General features: G+C 37.6%; 1 protein-coding gene and 1 non-coding gene across 2 annotated transcripts in view; both read right to left on the bottom strand.

The window, feature by feature from the left end:
• The window catches only part of LOC129773211 (uncharacterized), a 40,631-nt gene extending 17,392 nt beyond the window's left edge, over positions 1–23,239 (bottom strand). The window contains exon 1 of the mRNA XM_055776798.1: positions 23,119–23,239. Within this exon, the coding sequence (XP_055632773.1) occupies positions 23,119–23,239 (121 nt within the window). The remainder of the gene's footprint in view (positions 1–23,118) is intronic.
• Positions 16,570–16,653, bottom strand: Trnal-uaa (transfer RNA leucine (anticodon UAA)). Its single transcript has one exon. It is a non-coding gene; the product is annotated as a tRNA-Leu (tRNA).
• Positions 23,240–23,734: the final 495 nt, after the last annotated feature.

Raw genomic sequence — 23,734 nt, forward strand, 5'->3', positions numbered from 1 at the left:
TTGGGCACATTGAATTGATGTTCATGACTTCCAGTCGGGTGTTTATCAGCTCTGATAATAATTGTGTGGTCCTCACAAAGCATATATTTCAATGCCGTCAGTTCACTGAAATTCTTCGCATACCGTTTGATGATAAGGTAGGATGTTGATAATCATTTGCTGCGATACCTATTGTTCCAACAGTATTCATTCGACAATATGAAGACTGAATATCTGAAATTAACCAGATTCAACCATGGAAATCTGCGGTCAAAGCAGTATGTACACTTGAGAGATGCAACAAGTTTGAAGGGATATAAGAAAAACATTAGTCGTTCGATAAATCTACTGCCAGATATGTCGGAAGTCCACGATATATGAATAAAATACGTCCATACTAATTCATTACATTTATTCGCAACGAAGAACGTAACCACACAGAATTGAATTAATCAAATATGTGATCCGTTTTATCTACAAAATAAAGGGTGTGTCACATCAAATTACATCACGGAAAAAACGATGTAGAAATTTAATTTTTAGGAATTATATCTTCAGCTTTCGCTTATAATCAGATAAGATTGTATAGATCACGTTGGCCATGCTTCACTGTCAATTTTTCGTAAATTTGGAAAAATGTCGTCGAAAGAAAAAGAGCGTCGTGAATTAAGCCTGTGCACTCATTTCGAGAATCCGGAGTTGTCACATCGGGACATCGGTAAGATGCTGGGAATCGTCCAATCCACGGTCAGCAGAGTACTAAAACGATACTTCGAGAACCTAACCGTCGACCGGAAGGTTAAGAACGGCAAAAATGGATGCTCCGTCAGTGAAAAAGATCACAAGCGCGTAGTTAAGCAGTTTAGACGTGATCCGAGAAGTTCGGTCCGGGATGTCGCCAATAAGCTGAATTTGTCAAGTTCATTCGACCAGCGGACCAAGCAGCGGGAGGGCCTGCGTACATACAAGGTTCAGAAGGCTCCTAACCGCGACGAAAGGCAAAACATGGTGGGGAAGACGCGAGCCCGGAAGCTGTACACCGAAATGCTGACGAAGCCGCATTGCCTGGTAATGGACGACGAAACCTACGTCAAAGCGGACCTTCGTCAGCTGCCGGGCCTGTTGTTCTTCTCCGCAGAGGACAAATTCAGCGTTCCGGAGGAGATTCGCAAGCAGAAACTATCCAAGTTTGCCAAAAAGTACATGGTGTGGCAAGCGATCTGCTCTTGCGGAAAGCGGAGCGCCCCCTTGGTGATGACCGGCACGGTAAACGGGCAGGTTTACCTTAAGGAGTGCCTACAGAAGCGCTTACTACCACTATTGAAGCAGCACGAGGGCCCGACCATCTTCTGGCCGGATCTCGCTTCGTGCCACTATTCAAAGGACGTGTTGGAGTGGTACGAAGCCAACGGGGTCACCTTCGTGCCATAGGAAATGAACCCGCCCAACGCGCCGGAGCTTCGCCCAATAGAGAAATATTGAGCGATTATGAAGCAGGCCCTCCGGAAGAACCCAAAAGTTGTCAAATCGGAGGCGGAGTTCAAGAGAAAATGGATTTCTGTTCAAAAAAAACTACAACCTGACGTTGTGCAGAACCTTATGGGCGGGGTAAAGAGGAAGGTGCGAGCATACGGGCCTGGGGCTCGAAGCATGAATAAAAAGAAAATGCCAAAAGTTGTTTAATAGTTTTTATTTTACTGTCTAAAATTTTCAAAAGGATCGGTCTACTGGGCGAATTTCTACAGCGTTTTTTCCGTGATGCAATTTGATGTGACACACCCTTTAAAAAAGGGTCTGAAATTCAATCGAATTCGAAAGGTGTTTCGTGAAGTCACTAATTGAATTACTATTGGAAAAATTATTTGGAGAGAACTGTGAATGTTCAGAATTATTGGTATCTAAAAACGATTTTGGGCGGGATGAGATTTGCCCAAATCTGCTGGTAATAAAATTAATCAATTGCATCCATTACCCGTCTGCTGTTCATCGGGCGGGAGACGACAGCAAAATAAAATCGACACGAGACTGAGTCAGCCACTCACTGCGGACAATGCAATAGAGAATTAAAAATCCCTCGACGAGTGTCGTAAGATTTCAGTTGATCGTCTCTTGTTACACTTTCCGATCAAGAACTCACCATCCGCTCTATGGAATGGGATTACCCGTTTGTGGCTTGCACTCACGATAAAACTTGAGTAGTAGAAGTAATGTTTCGAGAGTGCAAGCAGTGGGGATTCCGCTTTCATATTGCTTTTTTGAGATCTTGGTAGCTCACCGTTCCAAGTATTCTCTCTGTGTACATATGAAGAATAAAAGAGCATCGCCTGCTGGGGGTGATTTCAAAATATCCGACTAGAGGGATATACTTATTCATTGATCTTTGAATGTGATTTTTTACCATCCCTGATCGAGACTCTACCTTATCTTGGGATGTCCACATAAACAAGGTCGCAAGTAAGGTAGCTTCTATGTGTGGAATTCCAAGACGTGTCAGTGCTTTTCCTCTCGTTATGCATTGCTCTCTCTGTATTTTGCCCATATCCATTCACACTTGAGTTATTTGATCGTAGCATGGGGTAGAGCTAGTAAATCAAAGCTAAAGAAACTCCAGACTTTACAAAATCGGTCCCTCAAAATTATTTTCAAATTTCCGTTTTTATATCCATCGATCGGACTATACTCGGACGCATCCCGCAAAATATTGCCAATCTTAGGTTTGTGTGAGGAACTAACCCTGATAATGGTTCACAACATTCTACACAACCCAGGAATGTTACACAATTTAAATATTGACAAGCACCTTGCAAGATCCCGTACGCAGTCCAATTTCGGTCAAAAACGGCTATCCTTTATAGGTCCGACAAGATATAATAAACTACCACGCGACATTCAGCAAGTTACGAACATTTAACCTTCAAAACTAAGATCAACTGTTCTCTGAGAGAACAAATTGCGCAATTATTAATTAATACATAATTATGTTTTATCATTACTATTATTGTCATTAAATTTGATGTTGTGTTTGTCTATATTGTTAAGTGTAAACCGTCATTAAACATTTAAATTTTTTTGTATATAGTTTACTGTGCTTCTTTCAAAGGGTCTTGATTCACTAGAAGCACATGTACTGTTTTCTTCTGCCTTTATTACACTAAATTTCTTTAGTTTAGCTCTAGTTTAGCTAACTGTAGAGCCTTTTGGTGTGGGGGAGAGTGGAGGGTATCTAAAAAGAAAAAAAAATTAAAAAATTAAAAGAAAAAAAACCCTTGTTTTTTCAGGTTCAATATTTTTTAACAAAAGGCTAGCTCATTGGCTTCAATTTGATATGTCGATCATTTACATCGGTTCAGTGATACAAAAGTTATGAATTTCGGAAAAAAAATCATTTTTGGGAAAAAGTTGAAAACAATATTTTTGGACCACCCTAAAATGGAAATGGTCGCCCTAACGAAAAAAAAAAATAATACGGGTCTAAAATTTGGAATAAAGAACAAAACTACCACTTTTCATGAAAATCTGAGAATTACTATATCGGTTTGGCAAGGAATGGGTGAATATGTTTTTACCAACATTCTATGCAAATCGTTTTTATAGTTTTTAGCAAAAAATCAATTTCTCAGATTGTTGTTCGTAGACACAAAAGTGATGATTTTTTAAAAGTTTTAAACTTTTATATGGACGGCGTAGCTATTAATATGTTAATTCTGGTTTCATAAACATACACCTGATAAATGAACTATTTTGTTATGTCTGTTGCAAAAATAAAACGAACAATGAACTCCACATACAACAAAAAATTCATCTCATTGTAACAATTTGAATGCTGGGAATCGAAAAGTCGATTATTACTAGAAATTTTATAGCCAAATAAAAAACAGGAAGGGTTGAAATTAAAAATTACACTAAATTTTTTTTTTTCGCAATTTGATCGATTCAACAATGTTTATTTGACTTTGCTACCTGCACAACGCAATTCTGGTGTCTCTCAATGAAACAACTGAACGTCCGACCAGTTGGAATACTTTAATAAAATGAACTATAAGTACAGATTCTAACTGAAGCAAGTAATTACGATATGTGTTTTATAGTATTCGAAAGAAGCTTTCATGTAAGATTCTCGAGATTCATTGAGTTAAACCATTTTGGTTTTTCGAATTGATCGAATTCGATCGAATTGATCTTTCAACAATTCCAAAAGTTCAGTATCCGTATATCAAAAGAAAGTGGATCCATTAAATCATTTCGAGTACAACAATACAACAATAGAATCAATTCTATTCCTGTGCATGATGAAATCAAGTTTTGTAAACACAATCGCAGCAACGATCGAATCAATTATATTCCTGTCCACACTCAATCAAATTTTCGAACACCAATTGTTATTCCGTCAACAACAAGCAACTAATGTAAAAGCGAGGCACTATCTTGTATTAATGTCATATATAAAAATAGTGCCTCGCCGCTACATTAGTTGCTTCAGTCGTGCATAAATCTCTCGAAATGCTAGCAGAGCGAGGGTAGGGAGGAGCTAGTTAGTCATTTTTGAATAAATTTGGTTATAACTATGTAGAACAAAGTTTTGCTTTGAAATGTGAAGTACCACAATGGAACATAGCTTTAACCCTTCCAATGAAAAAATAACCATTTTTTTCATTGACATTTTTTTTTATTTAACGTCTTCATATTTCAGAGCACACGGCGTAAGTTAGACAATTTATAGGGCATGTCTATCATATAATAGCCGTGTTCTTTTTGGTCAAATAATAAGCGTTTTTTTCCATCAGAGATTCCCTTCGTTATTAATTGACGAATAAAATCGAAACAAAAACAGTACTGATATTTTGTTTAGTTGTCAAGTGAAAAAAATTAAATTAATGAAAATTTCAAATTCGCATCATTTTTCTATCTGAAAACTACAGAAAAGTCTTCAAAAGTCTGGCTCGGCTTAGGATGGTAAGTTCCGGCTTTTGAAACGATAGCGTGGAATTCCGTTGTTAGAAGTTAGTCAGGCAGTCTTTTCTAGCCATTTCGTCTCTATTCCATGTATCAGAGCCCGGAACTTTGCGGCGCACAGCTAGAGATGTGTAAATTTTTCGTTTATTCGATTATCGACCGTGAGGCATTTTTTGAATATTTGATTCATTCGAATAATTGTCTTTCAATATTCGATTAATCGAGCGAATATTTATTTCTTGTAATCAAAATGAACAGACATAATATAATGAAAAAGATTATAATATCATAATTTCAAAAGAAACATTAAATATAATTTTCAAATATACATGGTGCATAATAATGGTTTTTGAATGAAATGGTATTTCAGTATATTGATAAATTGACCATTTCATGGTTTTTTTCGGACGATTGAAAAAAGAGCACATCATGAAATTGAAGTACAATGTTTTTTTTTGTTCAAAATTATCTGTTCTTCAAATGTTTTTGAAATAGTGAATTTGTTTGAAAATTTCTGCTTGGTCCCTATAACTACTAGTTTAAAAGAAGTATGTTTATGGTATCATTGCAATATGATCCAGGAGATGCATTTAAGTGGAAATTAGCATTTAGAGCTCAACAGTTATTCTCTAGACAAAGTTGTTATATATAATAGAGCGCTCATTTTTGTGTTATCAAGAATAGGGTGACCAAAATTGTCGATGAAATAAAAAAATATAACTTTCTCATCTCTATAGATAGAGGTAAACATAGTTCGACAATGTTGGCGTCCTAGTTATTTGAACAAAGTTTTTTTGTATCTTTTGGAATAGCCGATATAGCGTCTTTTTTCTCAGTTGCGTTAGGGTCACCATTTAAAAAACGGGTTTTTTGCTCTAAATTTTATATTTAAACTTCTACATACAAGCTGTCTTCGAAAGACTTTTAGAACATACTAATACAAACATTTTGCGATGCAGAACTTGTCAACATCTCAACTTCACTCAAAGTTATTGATATTTTTTCCCAAAAAAATACGTTCTCTGCAATTGTTTGTCATTCTTTCTGGGGCAAACATAAGCAAAGTTTATTGGCGGCATTTTAAAGAACAGAGTTCACTTTACATGATGTGTGATTTTCAAAACTATGTTATTTTTCGTGTTTGAGTAAATTGAAATTGAAATCATGAGTTTTCCATCAATAACTTTGACTAAGATTAAGATATTGACAAGTTCTGCACCGCAAAATGTTGGGGTTTATAAGCTCTAAATGTCGTACCAAGACAGTTTTGATGTAGAATTTAAAATATAAAAGTTAGAGCAAAAAAACCCGATTTTTAACGGTCACCCTAATTCAACTTAGGAAAAAAGCGCTAAATCGATTATATAAAAAGATAGAAAAAATCTTTGTTCTACCAAGTGTAATAAAATAATTGAGGCTACAATATTGTCGAGTTATGTTCATCTCTATCCCTAGAGATAAGAAAGTTAGATTTTTTATATCATCGAAAATTTTGGTCGCCCTTTTTTTTGCAACATGAAAATGAACGATCACAAAGTTGCTTTTTAACTAAGTTGCATTAGAGTAACCATGAAAAAACCGGTTTTTGTACTCTAACTTTTATTCTTGAAATTCTACATCAAAATTGTCTTCGTACGACTTTTAGAGCTTATAAATACCAACATTTTGCGATGCAGAATTTTTCTATATCCTCATCCTGCTTAAAGTCATTGATGGGTTTTCACCCAAAAACTCATGATTTCAATTTTTATTTACTCACATACAAAAATAACATATCTTTAAATATCACATATTATATAGAGTGAAATTTGTTCTTTCAAATTCCGTCAACGAACATTTTTTATGTTTGCCCCAGAAAGGATGGCAAGCAATTGAAGAGAGCGTATTTTTGGGGAGAAATATCAATAACTTTTAGTGAAGTTGAGATATTGACAAGTTCTGCATCGTAAAATGTTTGTATTAGTGTGTTCTAAAAGTATATCGAAGACAGTTTATTTGAAGAATTTGAAATATAAGGGTTAGAGCATAAAAACAGATTTTTTTCAAGGCGCTATGACAGTTATTTCAAGAGATACAAAAAAAAATTGTCTACAAAGATTTCCCACATATCTGAGACTACAACATTGTCGAACTATGTTTACCTCTATCTATAGAGATAAGAAGGTTGGATTTTTATATCATCGAAAATTTTGGTTACCCTATTTTTGCAACATGAAAATGAGCGCTCTATCATATGTAACTTTGTCGAAGACAGTTTTTGTCTAGAGAATAGCTGTCGAACTCTAAATGCTAATTTCCACTTAAATGCATCTCCTGGACCATTGTGCATTGACCACTAGTATGGTAGATTTACCGCGTTTTTAATTCTTTCTCCCAGTCACCTCTAACACCAGGGAATTATTTTTATGCTTCAATCGCAAATGGTTTAGCATATTCGATAAATTTCAACAAAACACCATGACGGTTGAACGAATTTATTTTTTTTTAAAATGGTTCTCTTTTTCTCAGCTCATTCTTATTGGAATATAATTTCATAAAGTTTAATTGACAGCAAATAACGGCAAGGTCAACTGACTAACATGTAATGAACATAATTAAACTTAGTTCACTAAATTTTATTTTCTCTTATGACCTATTTGAAATTAAGGAAAAAAATACGATACTCTAAAATAATAGAGAGTGGTGTCCGAGACACGATCTTATGGTTGACTTAGGACTACGAAATTATTTCATTTCAATAGCTTGCTCATTACTTCGGATTTAATTTTAGAACCAAAAGAATTTAACTCTTCAGTAGAATTATTCTTGGTAGAATATTAGTCGACTGAACATCGCGAGTCCACGTATCCCGAAACTGTCCGATGTAGAAAAATCAGAAATGTTGGAAAGAAATATTCATCGTGTTGCTTCTTTTTCCTTTTTTCCTCTGGATAGGATGATGCACGATAGCTAGCTACGATTGTTTTGATAATTGTACTGATACACTTTTGACGTAGAACTACTTCTTTCAGCGGAAGTGCCAACTCAGAAAACCTGCATCATGATTTCAGGAAATAAAGTTAAAATTTATAGCTACTTTCGTTACGAATTAATTTTAATGACTTATCGAATCAAATATTCTCTCAGATTTGTTTGATATGCTATACCATATGATTTACTAATCCGTGAATGGTTTCAATTGACGAGAATTGGAAGCATTCCCTTCTTCCCATACATTTTTTTTCTGTTCATTTGTGTGTTTATCTACCCGAGCTGTCAATAAGGCGCAACTTATGCAGGTACAATATTTATACAGGGTTTTCCAACTTTAAATTCCGAAAGTAAATTTAAATAAAACACACTTAGAATTCGAATTTCGATGAAACTTTTATTTCAAATTAAAGTTTGGTTTATGCCATTATGTGTGAAATACAACATCATTCAAATGTCATATGGGGCGGTATCTCGGTCATAACTTCACGAATGTTGTCTTTCAAATGTTCAAGAGTTTGCGGAGAGTTGGCATAGACACGGTCTTTCGCATAACCCCACAAAAAAAAGTCTAGCGGGTTCAAATCGCATGATCTGGACGGCCAATTGGCATCACCAAAACGCAAAATTATGCGTCCCTCAAATTTCGTTCGCAATATGGCCATGTTCGGTCGTATTGTGTGGCACGTGGCGCCGTCCTGCTGAAACCACATGTCATCCGTATCCATATCTTCAAAAAAAATCGGTTAATATGCGGCCATAGCGCTCACCATTACACAGTTACCGTCTCGCCGTCCTCATTTTCATAGAAATACGGCCCGATGACTTCACCAGACCATAATGCGCACCAAACAGTGACTTTTGGCGGATGCAATAGCCTCTCAACAATCACGTGTGGATTTTATGAGCCCCATATACGGAAATTTTGGGTGTTCACATAGCCACCGAGCTCGAAATGTGCCTCATCGCTGAAGAAAATTTGATGCGAAAATCCAGCATTTTGCTGCTGTTGTTCGTTCACCCAATCGACGTATGCCCGCCGCATTCCATGGTCACCACGCTCTAATTTTTGTACCAGTTGGACATTATATGGATGTAGGTGCAAGTCCAAATGCGAAATTCGCCACAATGATGTGTTTGACAAGCCTAATTGCTGAGTACACCGTGGAATCGAAACATTCGGGTCATCCTCCACACTGGCAGCAACAGCAGCAATATTTTCGGCCGAACGCACATTACGATGATGCACAGGTTACACAATATCCGCTACGGATCCAGTTTGTTCGAATTTATGCACTACATTAGCGATTGTGTGCTCTGTAGGCCGTCCATGTCGACCAGAATCCGTCCGTAATGCTCGAAAAACATTTGCCGGTTTTTCATCATTTTCATAGTATAATTTAACAAAATCAACACGTTGTGCGATGCTAAAACGATCCATATTGTAAAATGGCAGACATTCAACTAACGATATGACGCTTTGGTTGACAGCTATGTCAAACGGTTGTCAGCGCAGGGCTGTATACTTTCGGAAGCCCGAAATGGAAAACCCTGTACATCACTGCGAGCCAAATGTAGCGTTCATTCTACGGGAAATGTAGAGTGAAAAAAAATAGCAATGCGACTGTTTTTAACTAAGTATAAATAACCCAGTCGTGGTTACAAACTTACAGTTAGGGATGAATGACTTTTGGGTTGTAGTTCTTTAAAAATAAAAACAGACAAGAGAACAGAAAACCACAGTCTCAATCCAGTTTCTTGGAGCTGAGAGGTTTTAAGGGGGAACACCCCTGTCTGGAAGGTCGGAAAATACTGAATTTTCGTGGATTTTTCGAATGTTGCGAATAAAGTGAAGTGTTCGTATATTTTGGTTACTGTTTAAGGTGATAATTCATTTTTACATGCTGATAAACAATTTCAGCCAAATCGGTCGAGTAGATCCTGAGATATCGACACCACCAGTTGAAATAATATGGTTTCGAGCAAAACGCGTTTCAAAATTCGTTCAGCAAAACTATAGATGACTTCATACTTCTGGCTGTAACATTCCAATTAAATCAAATATCGAAAAATCCAATTAGGACAACCTTTCTGAGGGCATAAGCTTCCCAAAATGCAAAAATCAAAAATTCAAATTTTTCGATTTTCCAGACCGGGGTCCCCATTTAAAGAGATTTTGTACGATACATAGTGGAAGATAAATCAAACTGTTGCCATGATAAAATTTGTGTTTCGATCTGAAAAAATCTTAAAAAATCTTTTTCCTCATAAAATCTTCATTGATATATGTGTCAATTTTATAATGCGTGGTACACAAATTACATAACGCTAAAATGTATTTCTTGGACCCCCTCCGTCTTCCTTATTCAACAATATGCAATTTGCAAGTAATGCAAGACAAACTCCTATCCTCACATCTATTGGGATCGATGCTTTTAAAACATCTGGCGTTTAGCTGAGATGGGCTGGTACAAATCGATGTTGATCTACATAAAAGTAACTACTCATTGGCTCAATGCAGCAGTTCCTTTCGTTACATTTCACTACTTGTAAAAGGTATTGGGATGTCCTTACGTGACGAGCGAATCACTCGGCTTAATATCGTACCAATTCTGCTTCATCGATTTGGGAGATTGTGGATCCAAAATATTCTCCTTTGAGGAGCTAAATCTTTCCACCATCAGCTAACCATTACCCCGCATACTTAAAATATTTCGTTTCCAGTTCCGGGTCTCTTGTTTGGAGTTTTTCATCCACGTAAGATCCGTCATGATCATGAGGAAGTATTGAACCTGCTAACTCGGTTGAAAGTACTGCGTTCTGGAGGATTAATAACAACGGATATTGCATCTAGATTCAATTGACTAGAATGATAAATCGGAAATGTCTATGACTTTATTGAAACGAGGGCTCTTGTATGGTGCTCCATCCACATTCATTAATATTAGGGTAACACGGGGTGAGTTGGACATACGGGGTGATTTGGACCACCCCTTTATCTCAAAAAGTACGGCTCAACTTGGTTTTTTCATAATGTCATTTTCTTTTATCATTGAACCGTGTGTAACTAACGTAAAAAAACTTTGGTAAAATTCGACAGGTGGAAGGAAATGGTAGCATGAACACAACAAGCACTTTGATTATCAAAAAATGTGAGTTTTCCGATCGTGGTTTTAAGGTTTATCCCGCTGATTAAACAAACTTTTCGTGTATTGTGCAGTGAAGTTCTGTTTGTCTACAGAAAAGGAACAATTTGATGCAACGAAACTGTAAGTTTGATAACAATAAATAAAATCAATTGCATTTTAATGTTTGCATGTTGTGTGGGGTGACGTGGACACGTTTCTGTGGGGTGGATTGGTCCTACAGGTTCGAGGCTTTTCATTATCTAATTGATTCCAGATGTCACGGAATTACAAAAAGAGGATGGGCAGACATCGTTGGAAGAAGGAGGAGCTTGAAAGAGCAACCTAGACCATCAAGAACGGATTTTCATTGACCAACAACGAAAGTGTTTGAAAATGCTCGAATAACAGTGAAACGACTCATGCAGAATTCGAGATAGTGTCAATCCAATTTTTCTAGCCAAGACACCTGGTATCGATCCCAAAACACTGTTACTGATTGTAACATTATCCCAACATACTTTACATAAACATAAGTATGTTTTTTTCAATGAAACACACACTGGACCAAATCACCCCGCATCAAATTTTATTGTCCAAAAATCATCTCTTTTAAAGGGTGTGTCACATCAAATTTCATCACGGAAAAAACGCTGTAGAAATTTAATTTTTATGAATTATATCTTCAGCTTTCGCTCATAATCAGATAAGAGTGTATAGATCACGTTGGCCATGCTTCACTGTAAATTTTTCGTAAATTTGGAAAAATGTCGTCGAACGAAAAAGAGCGTCGTGAATTAATCCTGCGCACTCATTTCGAGAATCCGGAGTTGTCACATCGGAACATCGGTAAGATGCTGGGAATCGTCCAATTCACGGTCAGCAGAGTACTGAAACGATACTTCGAGAACCTAACCATCGACCGGAAGGTGAAGAACGGCAAAAATGAATGCTCCGTTAGTGAAAAAGATCACAAGCTTGTAGTTAAGCAGTTTAGACGTGATCCGAGAAGTTCGGTCCGGGATGTCGCCAATAAGCTGAATTTGTCAAGTTCATTCGTCCAGCGAACCAATCAGCGGGAGGGCCTGCGTACATACAAGGTTCAGAAGGCTCCTAACCGCGACGAAAGGCAAAACATGGTGGGGAAGACGCGAGCCCGGAAGCTGTACACCGAAATGCTGACGAAGCCGCATTGCCTGGTAATGGACGACGAAACCTACGTCAAAGCGGACTTTCGTCAGCTGCCGGGCCTATTGTTCTTCTCCGCAGAGGACAAATTCAGCGTTCCGGAGGAGATTCGCAAGCAGAAACTATCCAAGTTTGCCAAAAAGTACATGGTGTGGCAAGCGATCTGCTCTTGCGGAAAGCGGAGCGCCCCCTTCGTGATGACCGGCACGGTAAACGGGCAGGTTTACCTTAAGGAGTGAACCTACAGAAGCGCTTACTACCACTATTGAAGCAGCACGAGGGCCCGACCATCTTCTCGCCGGATCTCGCTTCGTGCCACTATTCAAAGGACGTGTTGGAGTGGTACGAAGCCAACGGGGTCACCTTCGTGCCAAAGGAAATGAACCCGCCAAACGCGCCGGAGCTTCGCCCAATAGAGAAATATTGGGCGATTATGAAGCAGGCCCTCCGGAAGAACCCAAAAGTTGTCAAATCGGAGGCGGACTTCAAGAGAAAATGGATTTCTGTTCAAAAAAAACTACAACCTGACGTTGTACAGAACCTTATGGACGGGGTAAAGAGGAAGGTGCGAGCATACGGGCTTGGGCTCGAAGTATGAATAAAAAGAAAATGCCAAAAGTTGTTTAATAGTTTTTATTTTACTGTCTAAAATTTTCAAAAGGATCGGTCTACTGGGCGAATTTCTACAGCGTTTTTTCCGTGATGCAATTTGATGTGACACACCCTTTATTTTATGATATATTTGGTAGTTTGAAGCTTGATATAATGATTAAACATCATTGATAGAAAGAAAACAAGTGTAGCTCAGTATACAATGTGACATTTTTGATTTAGACCGTATTGGTTTGGAAATATTAAGCGATTTGCTTAGGTGGTCTAAATTCCCCCTTTTCCCCTACTGGCTTGATTATTCCTTTATACCGAATAACCTCTATTTCAGGCAACTCGTGCAACCTTTGAAAATCAGGCCCATGGAAAAATGCACTAGAAGAATAGGTGCCATGACAAAATCATGATCTGGTAGATTAACACGATATTCGAGATCCATTAATCGGTACAGAATCGGCTGGCAGAAAACACACCTCATTCGAGAGGGATAAGGTACACCGGGACAAGTTGAAACACGGGGTAAGTTGAAACGCTGAAACGTTAAATCAAAACTCTTACATTTAATGATCACCATTTGATTACCTGACGTGCATATCTGAAGATATTTCTAAAAAAGGTGATTTCAAGAAGGACGAAAAGTAAACAAAGACGCTGGTTGCGTTACGGCATTCCAATATTCTGATTATGACTGTCATAAGGTGGGTTGAAAGGTACCGTTTAATGAAAAAATATATCTGAATCGGTAGATTTAGTAGATCAATAATAATTAATTTTTGAAAAAAAGTTATTTTTGGGAAAAAGGGGAAACATTGATTTTTCGGACCAACCTAAAATGAAATTGGGCACCCTAATGAAACAAGAGAAAAAACGGGTCTAACACTTGTCATACAAATGAAACACAAATTTCTGCATTACTCGAGAATTGATCAAGCAAATGAAACCAAATTTGGTATGTGGAGGCTTTAGGGTGCGATAAATGTTTTTACAGTGGTTAGACACTCCACCCCTTCTCTAAGGGAGAGCTGCCATACAAATTAAACACATTTTTTTGCATTAATCGAGAATTAATCAAATAAATGAAACGAAATTAGGCATGTGGAGGTTTAAGGGTGCAATAAATGTTTCTGTGATGGTTGAACACTCCACTCCTCTCTAGCTCGAGAGCTCTAGGCTCTAGCTCTAGCTCTAAGCTCGAGAACTCGAGAACTAATCAAACAAACGGAATCAAACTTAGCATATAGAGGTTTTAGGGATCGATAAACGTTTCTATGGTAGTTCGACAATCCTCCCCCCTCTCTAAAGGGGGGCTCCCATATAAATGAAACACAAATCTCGAGAAATCACGAACTCGAGAACTTATCAAGCAAATAGAGACAAATTTGGGATGTGAGGGGTTTTGGGTGCAATCAATATTTCTATGGTGTTTTGACACCAGTAGTGAGGAATTCAGGAGATTCCTGCCTTGAAGCAAGTGACCGACTGTTACTTATTGGTCCTCCCCCAATAGCTCCCGTAGGTGAGTGTGGGCACGATTCGGCCGACAGTGGTCTGGCTGACACAATGTAGTTATGAAGAAATCAAATTATCTAAAATCTGTCAGTGTCTATGTGCCATATGAAACGTCCCATACCAGAAAAACAAAAAGACGAAAAAACGAAGCAGTGGACCAAAATACAAAGAATAAATTTGAAAAAAAACTAACATTTAGTTCAGCGAATATATGCTCGAAGTGTAGGAGAAGATAATGAAAAATATCTATCAGTGTGTGTTTAAAATTTCAAAAAGTAAAGCAAAATTTCTAAATTCTATAGGCAGCAAGTTGGAAGGTGATTCGTTTGAAGCTAAGAGGTAATCGTTCAGTGCCATGTGACGAAACGTCTGTCGTACAAAGAAGTTACTGTGAGTGAATTTGATATTATTTAGTTGTTTCTGATATGAAACCGTTTTAAAAAATTTGCAGCGTTCAACTGTCAAAATTTGACATGAAATTATTCGTCTCTATGAAACTTCTCCATAACTGATTTAAAATAAATAAATCTTTGAGTAAGGGTAACAATGTCATTTGGCCGACTTTTCCAACTATCCACAACCGTTAGTGAAATGTACTGATGCGGTGACCTCATGACGGCAGGCACATAGGTAGACATTTACGGACGCCCCTTAATAATTAACAAGCGTTGTTAGTCCATTTGATGTTTGCGGTGACTGATCTTCGTTCGAAAGTGGAAATGGATTTTTATGTGAAAAACTAGAAGTGGGTTATATCTTTGATATAACCGCAAGGTGGACGTAGGACTAACGTTGACTTATCAATCAACAAGTAACAAGCATATAAATCTTAGATGTTCCATCTTTCGAATAACGTGATTATCATAATTTCCCCTGGCTCCATGGTTTTGAAGTCTGTGTTACCGATTTCAAGAAACGCAAGCGAGTACAAAAGTACCCTCAGCTTGAATCTGTTTTACAATGTTGATTTCCCCTAGGCTCCATGGTTGCGAAGTCTGTGTTAGGAAAATATTCCAATTTCCAGATACGCAAGCGAGTACAAAAGTACCCGCTGCTTACATCTATTTTGCAATGCCGATTTCGGCTGGCTCCATTGCTTTGAAGTCTGTGTTAGAGAAATATCCATCCATTCCAGCGATCGTACCTCAATTGTTGCGCAATGATAACTGAGTGGGTTTCCGAGCGGCACTCGCTTATATACCGATTGGTGTGATTTCAATAGCCTGTTTTGAAAGTAATTTTAGGGCTATTGAAACAAATATTTGTATCAAAATGTAACAAACATATAACGCGTAGACTTTCGAATGAATTGTTTACCACACTATTTCGTTCAGTTGTTTAGTAGCATTAACGCTCAAAATCTCGTTCTCCGGCGTAACGCTTTCGTTTTCGAAAGTTTGAACTTACACCCCAGTATAGAAATGAAAGACGTAGTCCTACGTCAAAACGCACTCCTATATCTATCTATATAAATAAAAATGGATCGTCGAATGTGTTGATAAGAGCAAAACTCTAGAAAGGAATTTAAGAAAGGAACTGTCTTCATTCTATCATATTTTCTGTATCAAGCATTTATTCCATGTAACGGAGAAACATGTTATTTACAATTGGATGAAAAATCTTGCACGAGTGTCTGTGTCTGAAAATAATCTGATATTATAATGTCGAGTTTTGGTAGAAGTACTGAAATGTTATAGTAAAAAATAATTTTAAAGGATAGATTAGAAGATCAATCAATGAACAGTTCTGCGATTGGACCCATGAACGTGCGCTTAGTAAGAAAACGCTTAGTAAGTCAGCTAGTAAAAATATAAAATTGGACTAAAAATCTCCAGATTTTTTTTCAACTTCATTCAGTATTAATCCTTTGCGGTCGTTTGTCTGCTCTGAGCCTCTGAGCAAAATATTTTGCTAAACGATTTAAAAGTTTACATTTTTTCTAAACGAATTTTAATGTCTAGTGTACTTTTTCACGAATGTATACGGAGTTTCTATGACTAATAGGTAACGATACTCGGTATAAACAAAATACTAAAGACGTGAAAAGACAGATTCATCTTTTTCGAGGAAAAAATAATTCCGACCACAATGGGATAATCGCCATTTAATTCAGCCTCCTCAAAACAAAATTAGTGCTTCTCGGTCTGTGAGGCCGTATGCGCGAGTATAGGAGGGTCAAAGAATTAAGGCTTGGTCACGTTTCTAAATGAGTTCCGAATTACCAAAAAGAAGGATGTGTCAGAAGTGGGGTTCGAACCCACGCTCCCTTACGGGAACCAGAGCTTAAATCTGGCGCCTTAGACCGCTCGGCCATCCTGACTCTTGGTATAGCAATTCAAGCCTTTTCAATTCGTTCCGTTCCATTTTTAAGAAATTTCGTACGAAGTTCTATACATCTTGTTCCTCATTGTTCAAATAATCTCATTTCGGTTAGTTCCCGTCAGATCGTGACTACAAATCGCGATTCTGGGCGGCAACTAAAAAAACAATCGAATTATTCTCACCTGTCACTGCGATAATGAACCAACAAATCGACTCCGCCGTTTCGTCAACGACTAACTCTTCGAAAAAACCCTTCAGGTACCGACGTGATTGACCCAATTTGGGATGCATCTCCTGCTCAATAACCTCCTTTTTTCGGCACGTTCCAAATTGCTGGAGCGCTCCGATTCTGGGGATAAAGCTAAACACTCGTCACTGCATTTCAATCACTTTCTGACTCAACTACTGACAGACGTGCACAGGGATCTGCTTAAGCGCCTGGTCTCACACCCTGATGGAATATATCTGGAAATCCGCTTCTTTAGCATTCCGCTCGTGCACCGATTGCGACTAAAGTGATTCTCCATTATTAGAAAATAAAATTTCGCTTTGTTCCCATTTGCCACTTAGCTTTTCGTTTCGTTTTTCGTCTTCTCATTGAGAAGAATGGATAGAAAAAAAAAAAATCAGAGAAAAGCATCGACTTCTAGCGATGCTTCGCAGACGTCTTGCAAACATAACTACTAAAATACCCCACCATCGTCGTCCGCCACCCCCCGCAATTCCAACCCCGAGACGCCCTCAGCCACCGTCTGCTTCCGTTCCCAGCGAACTGCATCTTTTTGGCCACAGTTCCTCTGCGACGCTCGGATTCACTCCCACTTACTACTACAGGCATGGGTGAAATTCAAAATGTAAAATCTTGAAAATATAATTTGCATATTTTATATGGCTGATATTTATTCAAATTGAAGTTTAAGAGATAATACAAAACGGCATTTTGTCGGTGCTGCCGCTGCCGTTGCCGCTGAGGGTGCCTTTTGGGTGGCCGCTGAAAAAGATCAGCTTTCCGCGCGCGTTGGTTGAAAATTGACGTTATTTTTCGCGCTCTCTTAGGATAAGGCAAACAGACGGAATCTGAAAAAAAAATCTGTTCGTGGGATGTATCCTGACATAACGGCCTCTTGAGGGACTCGTTGCGAACATAAGGTTTTTTTTTCTGTCGGCTGGGTTCATGCTTCAGAGCTGCGTTTCCGCTCTACCATTTTGCCATACGCGCTCCTGTCGGGTCGCCGTAACTTCATCTCTTCACAGCGCCGCGATAGTTTGATAGTGGTGTTTAACGACGAAGAAAGCTGGAAGTCGACTCGCAAGGGCAAAGCGAGAGCGAAGATAATAACGAATTACGTTCATATTAAGTTTCACCGAACGAATCACAGGAGTCGCAATCTTGATGTAGTTTTTCGGTGGGTTGTTCTTTTTTTTTCTCCAGTCGCTGAATTGGTCCCACCGGTTTGGTAGTAGAAACGTTACTTCCGTGGATGCGCTGACACAATGAGGAGAGTTGCAGTAATCTTACGTTTGGGAAATTATTATGATAAAATGTGCAGCCGCGCTGGCATTGTAGTGCTTGACTTTGGAACTGCTCATAGTCTATAAGATGTAATTTCGATTTGTTTGCATTCGTGAATAAATCTACGGTTAAGCGAAAAATTGAGTTCATTGAATTGTTTATGAGTTTTCATATCAATCGAATCGGAAATTCTCTAAGATTTGTTCGATACTCCATATATTATGATTCCCTGCTCCGAAAATAGTTCAAATAAGCGAAAATTCGAAGCATTCTCATTTTCTCATACATTTGTTCCGTTTATTACTGTGTCCACCTATCCGTGCTATCGATAACGGGCAAATAATGTATCAGCAAGCTAGAATATTTATACAGCTAACTGGGCGGATGGCACTGCTCAGCTGTCGAATTCCGCTCGTTAACTGGGCTGACTTTTCAAACGTCAAAAAACATCGAGGGGAACACCAATGATGCACTCAAAAAATATAAATTGAAGAATATGGAAGCGCAAAATAAAAACTACACTGAAAGATATGATTAGTAAATATAACGAACTTTTTGAAAAATGCAACCAATCTAGTCATTGTCTACCGTGTTAATTATTGATTTAGTCTGGAAGGAGAAATTGTTAAACATATATGTCAAGCAGCACCATGATTCGAAAACCGACTATCGGCTACATCTTCCCGGTGAAAATGCACGTTTTGCAATTATATCAAAACCAGTGTTGAAAAAAATCATCTTCGTTTAGCTCAAAAGCTTATATTTTCGGGCTAGGTTGCATCGAGAACCTATATACTCCAAACGAAAATCAAAATGACAGATCCAAGCAACCAGTGAATATGAGCAAATGAACTTTTGTTCATCAATATGCTTTGATGTTTATTTTTCCACCCAATGTCATTTTTATCTTGATTATTCAGAATGCTAGAACAGAATTTCATTTTAGCCAAATGAATATCAGCTGTTGTTTACTTTTAACCAGAGGTAGCTGTGTGCGGCTGGTTTTTATGTAGGTCGGATTGTACCGATGCTTAAGTCCTTCCAAATCAACGCAGGCAACAAGAAGATTATGATATGTTGTAATCCATTTGACCATCGAGTCTAGGAGCAATTGTTATTCAATTGCAACACGGTGTTTAGGGATCGTTCGCGATGCCGTTGTTACCGTCACGCCAAACAAAATCCTGCGCGATTTCTTGCAAAGATCGTTTCATCGAACTCTGGCGTTTTTGTTCTCTAAATGATCCAGCCTGACTAATTTTATTTTATTTTTGAATTTTGGCTCGAAATCAATGCCAGAACGAATATCGTTTCGAATGTGAGAAATATCAATTTGTTGCTTTTGATATTCAAAGTATAAATAACAGCGAAGTCATGAACCCCACTCAATGCCGCATTCATTCATTATAGCAAATTTGTTCATGCATCAGCGATATGAACAAAATGAACTCGTTTGTTATTGTCATCAATATAATGAGGGCAGTGTGTTTCGAGCTGAAAAAAAGTCATTTACACGGAAATAAAATCATATTCGTTACTCGTGAATATTTGTTGATATTCTAAGGCACTGATCAAAACTGCTACCTCCGTATTGCCTTATGCAATAAAAATATTTAATGCGCGCTTTTCTCATCACAGTCTTCAGATATGACACATTCAAGTTTACGTATTCTATCGAGTAAAATAGACTAACCTCTAGTTGGGATGCCCATTGAATCTGACATTAATTTCATATATCACAGCATACATTAAATCGCTTAAATTGGCATATTAGAAGTTCATATGCATAAAGTGAGATCGTTTAAAAATCATATACAATGTCGATCAAAGGATACATTGTTTACATTTAAAATCGTATAAAATGCGAAAACCACTATGTTATATATCACTAAAGGTTAAGTCTACATTCGGTGTAACAAACATCTGTTTGATGCTATACACTATCGTAAAATCGATCCATACGAAATCATTTATGCATATCAGGTTGATGCGACTTGTAGTTCGCATGAATATATTAATTAAATCAATGCATTAAAGTTAATTCGTATAACTTTTGCATATGCTAGGTCGCATACAAATTCGTATCAAATAACAATCGTATAAAATACCAACCAAAGTATATCCGAAATCGTATAAAATGTCAAAACACGATTTCCCATATCTTTGATGGAGTCGTACATCGGGATAACGATCATCATAGTATTGCGATATGCAGTATTATACACGCATATTCTTTTTAGTTTGTACATCATCGTCGAGTTTAATCGCATATCAGTGTAAAAATCATCGTATATCGATAGATACGGCTTTGTATGCTTATAAAACACGGCATATACGTAAATACCCAGCAAACATTAAATCGTATAATTTTGCACGTGCCGAGTCTTACAAGAAATCCGAATAAATTATAATCGCATATAGTATCAATCAAAGTATGTGTCGTGTATATTTGAAATCGCATAAAATGTAAAAACTCGATTTTATATACCATTATCAAATTAAGTCGCAATTCGGTATAATGAACATCAATTTTGTGATGTACATTGTCGTAAAATATATTTAATCCGCATCATGTGCGTATATTACGCTGATGCAGTTTGTGTGTCGTATTAGCGTATAATTTGAATTGATTCAGTACAGTAGTAAATCGTGTTGCATGCTGAAGAATATCATGAAACAGTAAATCATATTAGATCCTAATAAAGAACATATTACATCATATTGAAATGTCAATGAAATGCTGATGCACTCGAAAGTTTTAACCGCTGTTGAATTAAATTTCAGATAGCCGCGAGATAGCTGGTGGATGATAATCCAGACGACCGGAGTTCGAACCCACATCGGAGCAGTTTTCACCAAACATCAATCTGTGCCATTTCAAAAATTCATATTCCACTCCCAACACACGTCAATCAAACAATTATTATTTCTACAAACATAAATACTCATATATAAAAATGGCGATTCGTGAGGCTATAATAAACATTTCACGAAAATATTTTGCGCCATTTGTGTTTTTCTCTATGTCTGTAATAAATCGTATATGAGTATGGCAAAAGTCGTATTTGGTACTTTGACAATTCATGAATACATACATATTAGATCGCAATTCAATTTCAACATAATCGCTATTATAGCCGGTCAAAGTTGCATATTCATCCAAACAAATTCGGTAAGCATTTGCCATGTATGTATTTATTTGCCACTTTTGCATGCATATGCCAGTTAGGCGCATTATATGCCAACCAAATTTTAGGGCATATGATGTTATATATACGCTCGTTATGCGATTTAATGTTTGCTGGGTATATATGACAGTTATATGCTTCATACATCATCCAAATGTGACTCCGATGTATGTGTATCGTCCTTAATTATGGCTATTAATATAATTTAATGTTTGCTGGGACATGCTGTGGGAAATCGTTCCACAGTAAATCATATTATCGTAATTGATGCCATATTACATCGCATTAGGATTTTGACATATCAAGGTCCATGATGTCGTATGTACAGTATTGATATCTGGTGGTGATTTAGGGAAGCAAATTAATCTCTACCAGATCAGGAGGCCTGGAAGCATCTTTAAATTGGTAAAATTTAAATGAAAATTTTTACTTCATGTTATTTGATAACTTACAACACGTAGCACTGAACCCTAATTGTCCACATTTCTATATGAATTTTGATACATTCCCACTAAAATATAATAGACGACCAGAAATGACGTATTCGATTGCATCATTCTTTCGTTTCATATGTACGAGTTTTAACTGCTCTAAAAATTATATTTCGGAACGCCGTGCGAGATTGCCACTGCTAAACAATCCAAGCAATCGAATCCTATCAGAGCAACTTTCTTAATCATCGCCACCACTCGTTTTAATTATTTATATCCCACTCCCACTATATATATCAGCTTGTTTCAAAAGTTTTTACCCCAAAGGCCAATCGTTCTCTAAGTGTTTGGCACCATGCTGAATAGCATATCCATCACCATATGGTACGAGGGTCACTATTTATATTTCGGGAATAGGAACAAAAACAAATAGTTAAGCTGCGAATATATTTTTATTGTTTTTCAAAGTACTCGCCACGATGATCGATACACTTTTGCATGCGCTTAAACCAATTTTCAAAGCATTTATTCCAATCGACACGAGTCTTTTTTTTGAGCGATTGTCAAATTATGTGGGATCCAACGTGAACATAAATTTTGCGCAACTAAGCGTTCATGTAAAATCGCATATATGCTGGTGGAACTAATGCTTAGGGATGCCTCAATCTCACAATAGGTTACATGACGATCTTGCTTAATCATTTCGTGCACAGCATCGATGTTTTCTGGCACTACAGTCGATTTTGGACGACCTTCACGAAACTCGTCGGACAGCGAACTACGACCACGATTGAATTCACTATACCAGCGATACACAGTGGTTTTTGATGGAGCTTCATCGCCAATAGTCAAATTAAGTTGATTGACGCACTCTTGTTGTGATAATCCACGTCGAAAGTCGTAAAAAATCATCGCACGAAAATGTTCACGATTCAGTTCCATTTTTTTGCCGAGACCAAACTTTCAACTAAATATAAAATAAACAAATAGCGTCCGTATGACAAAATGTTCTGAGTACGTATATCGTCAAAATGTCAAACTTTACGATGGAACCGTCAGATGGACTCACATGACATCAGTGTTGCCAATTCCCGAAATATAAATAGTGACCCTCGTATACCCTGGTATACCCGGCATACACTGTGTCGTGCATATGCTCACACGGAGCAGCTGCGCTCATGATGCGCTATCGTTATCGTTATCATACGCAGTCCACTCGGTGACCTATCGTATACACGAGACTGTCCTGCAGGCTTACGATACTGTGCTCCGCCTTGCGTTCCACTATTCGGTGAGCGCATCGCATGCAGCCTTTGTGCGTGCTACCGTACCTCTCTCACGCAGGCCACTTGGTACCGTATCATGCGCGGTATCGTATGCCCCTCTTACGCAGGCTGCAAGACTGTGCTCCACCTTGCTTCCAACATCCATGACCACATTGGATGCACCCATCATGCTCTCGTTCGTATGGAACCACCAAACACAGAGTAAAAACTTTTATAACGTCCTGATACATCATTTATATCCCATAAATATTCTCATACATACAAATGACGATTCGCGAGGTTATAATCACAGTTCACGGAAATATTTTTCGTCATTTGTTTGTTTTTCTATGTCTGTAATGAATCTTATATTATAATGCCAATATTTATTTATTATTCTTCTTTTTGGCTTTGAAAGGGTTTAAACTTTTCAGTTAATTCGCCTCTAGCATTTATTTATTTGTATATGTATTTGTGTATGTTGTTGACTGGCAAGTATGTATATGCCAGTTAGTTACATCATATACCACCCAAAATATTGGATAAGTGATGATGTGTGTATGCTGGTTATACGATTTAATGTTTGCTGGGTTCTTCAATAAGTCTCCAGCTGGTCCACTTCATCTATTACACAAATATTGTGCCAGCGAAATTCTTCCAAATCTAGAGCTGATCAAACACT

The sequence above is a fragment of the Toxorhynchites rutilus genome, chromosome 3, assembly GCF_029784135.1.
Source record: "Toxorhynchites rutilus septentrionalis strain SRP chromosome 3, ASM2978413v1, whole genome shotgun sequence".
Classification (NCBI taxonomy): domain Eukaryota; kingdom Metazoa; phylum Arthropoda; class Insecta; order Diptera; family Culicidae; genus Toxorhynchites; species Toxorhynchites rutilus.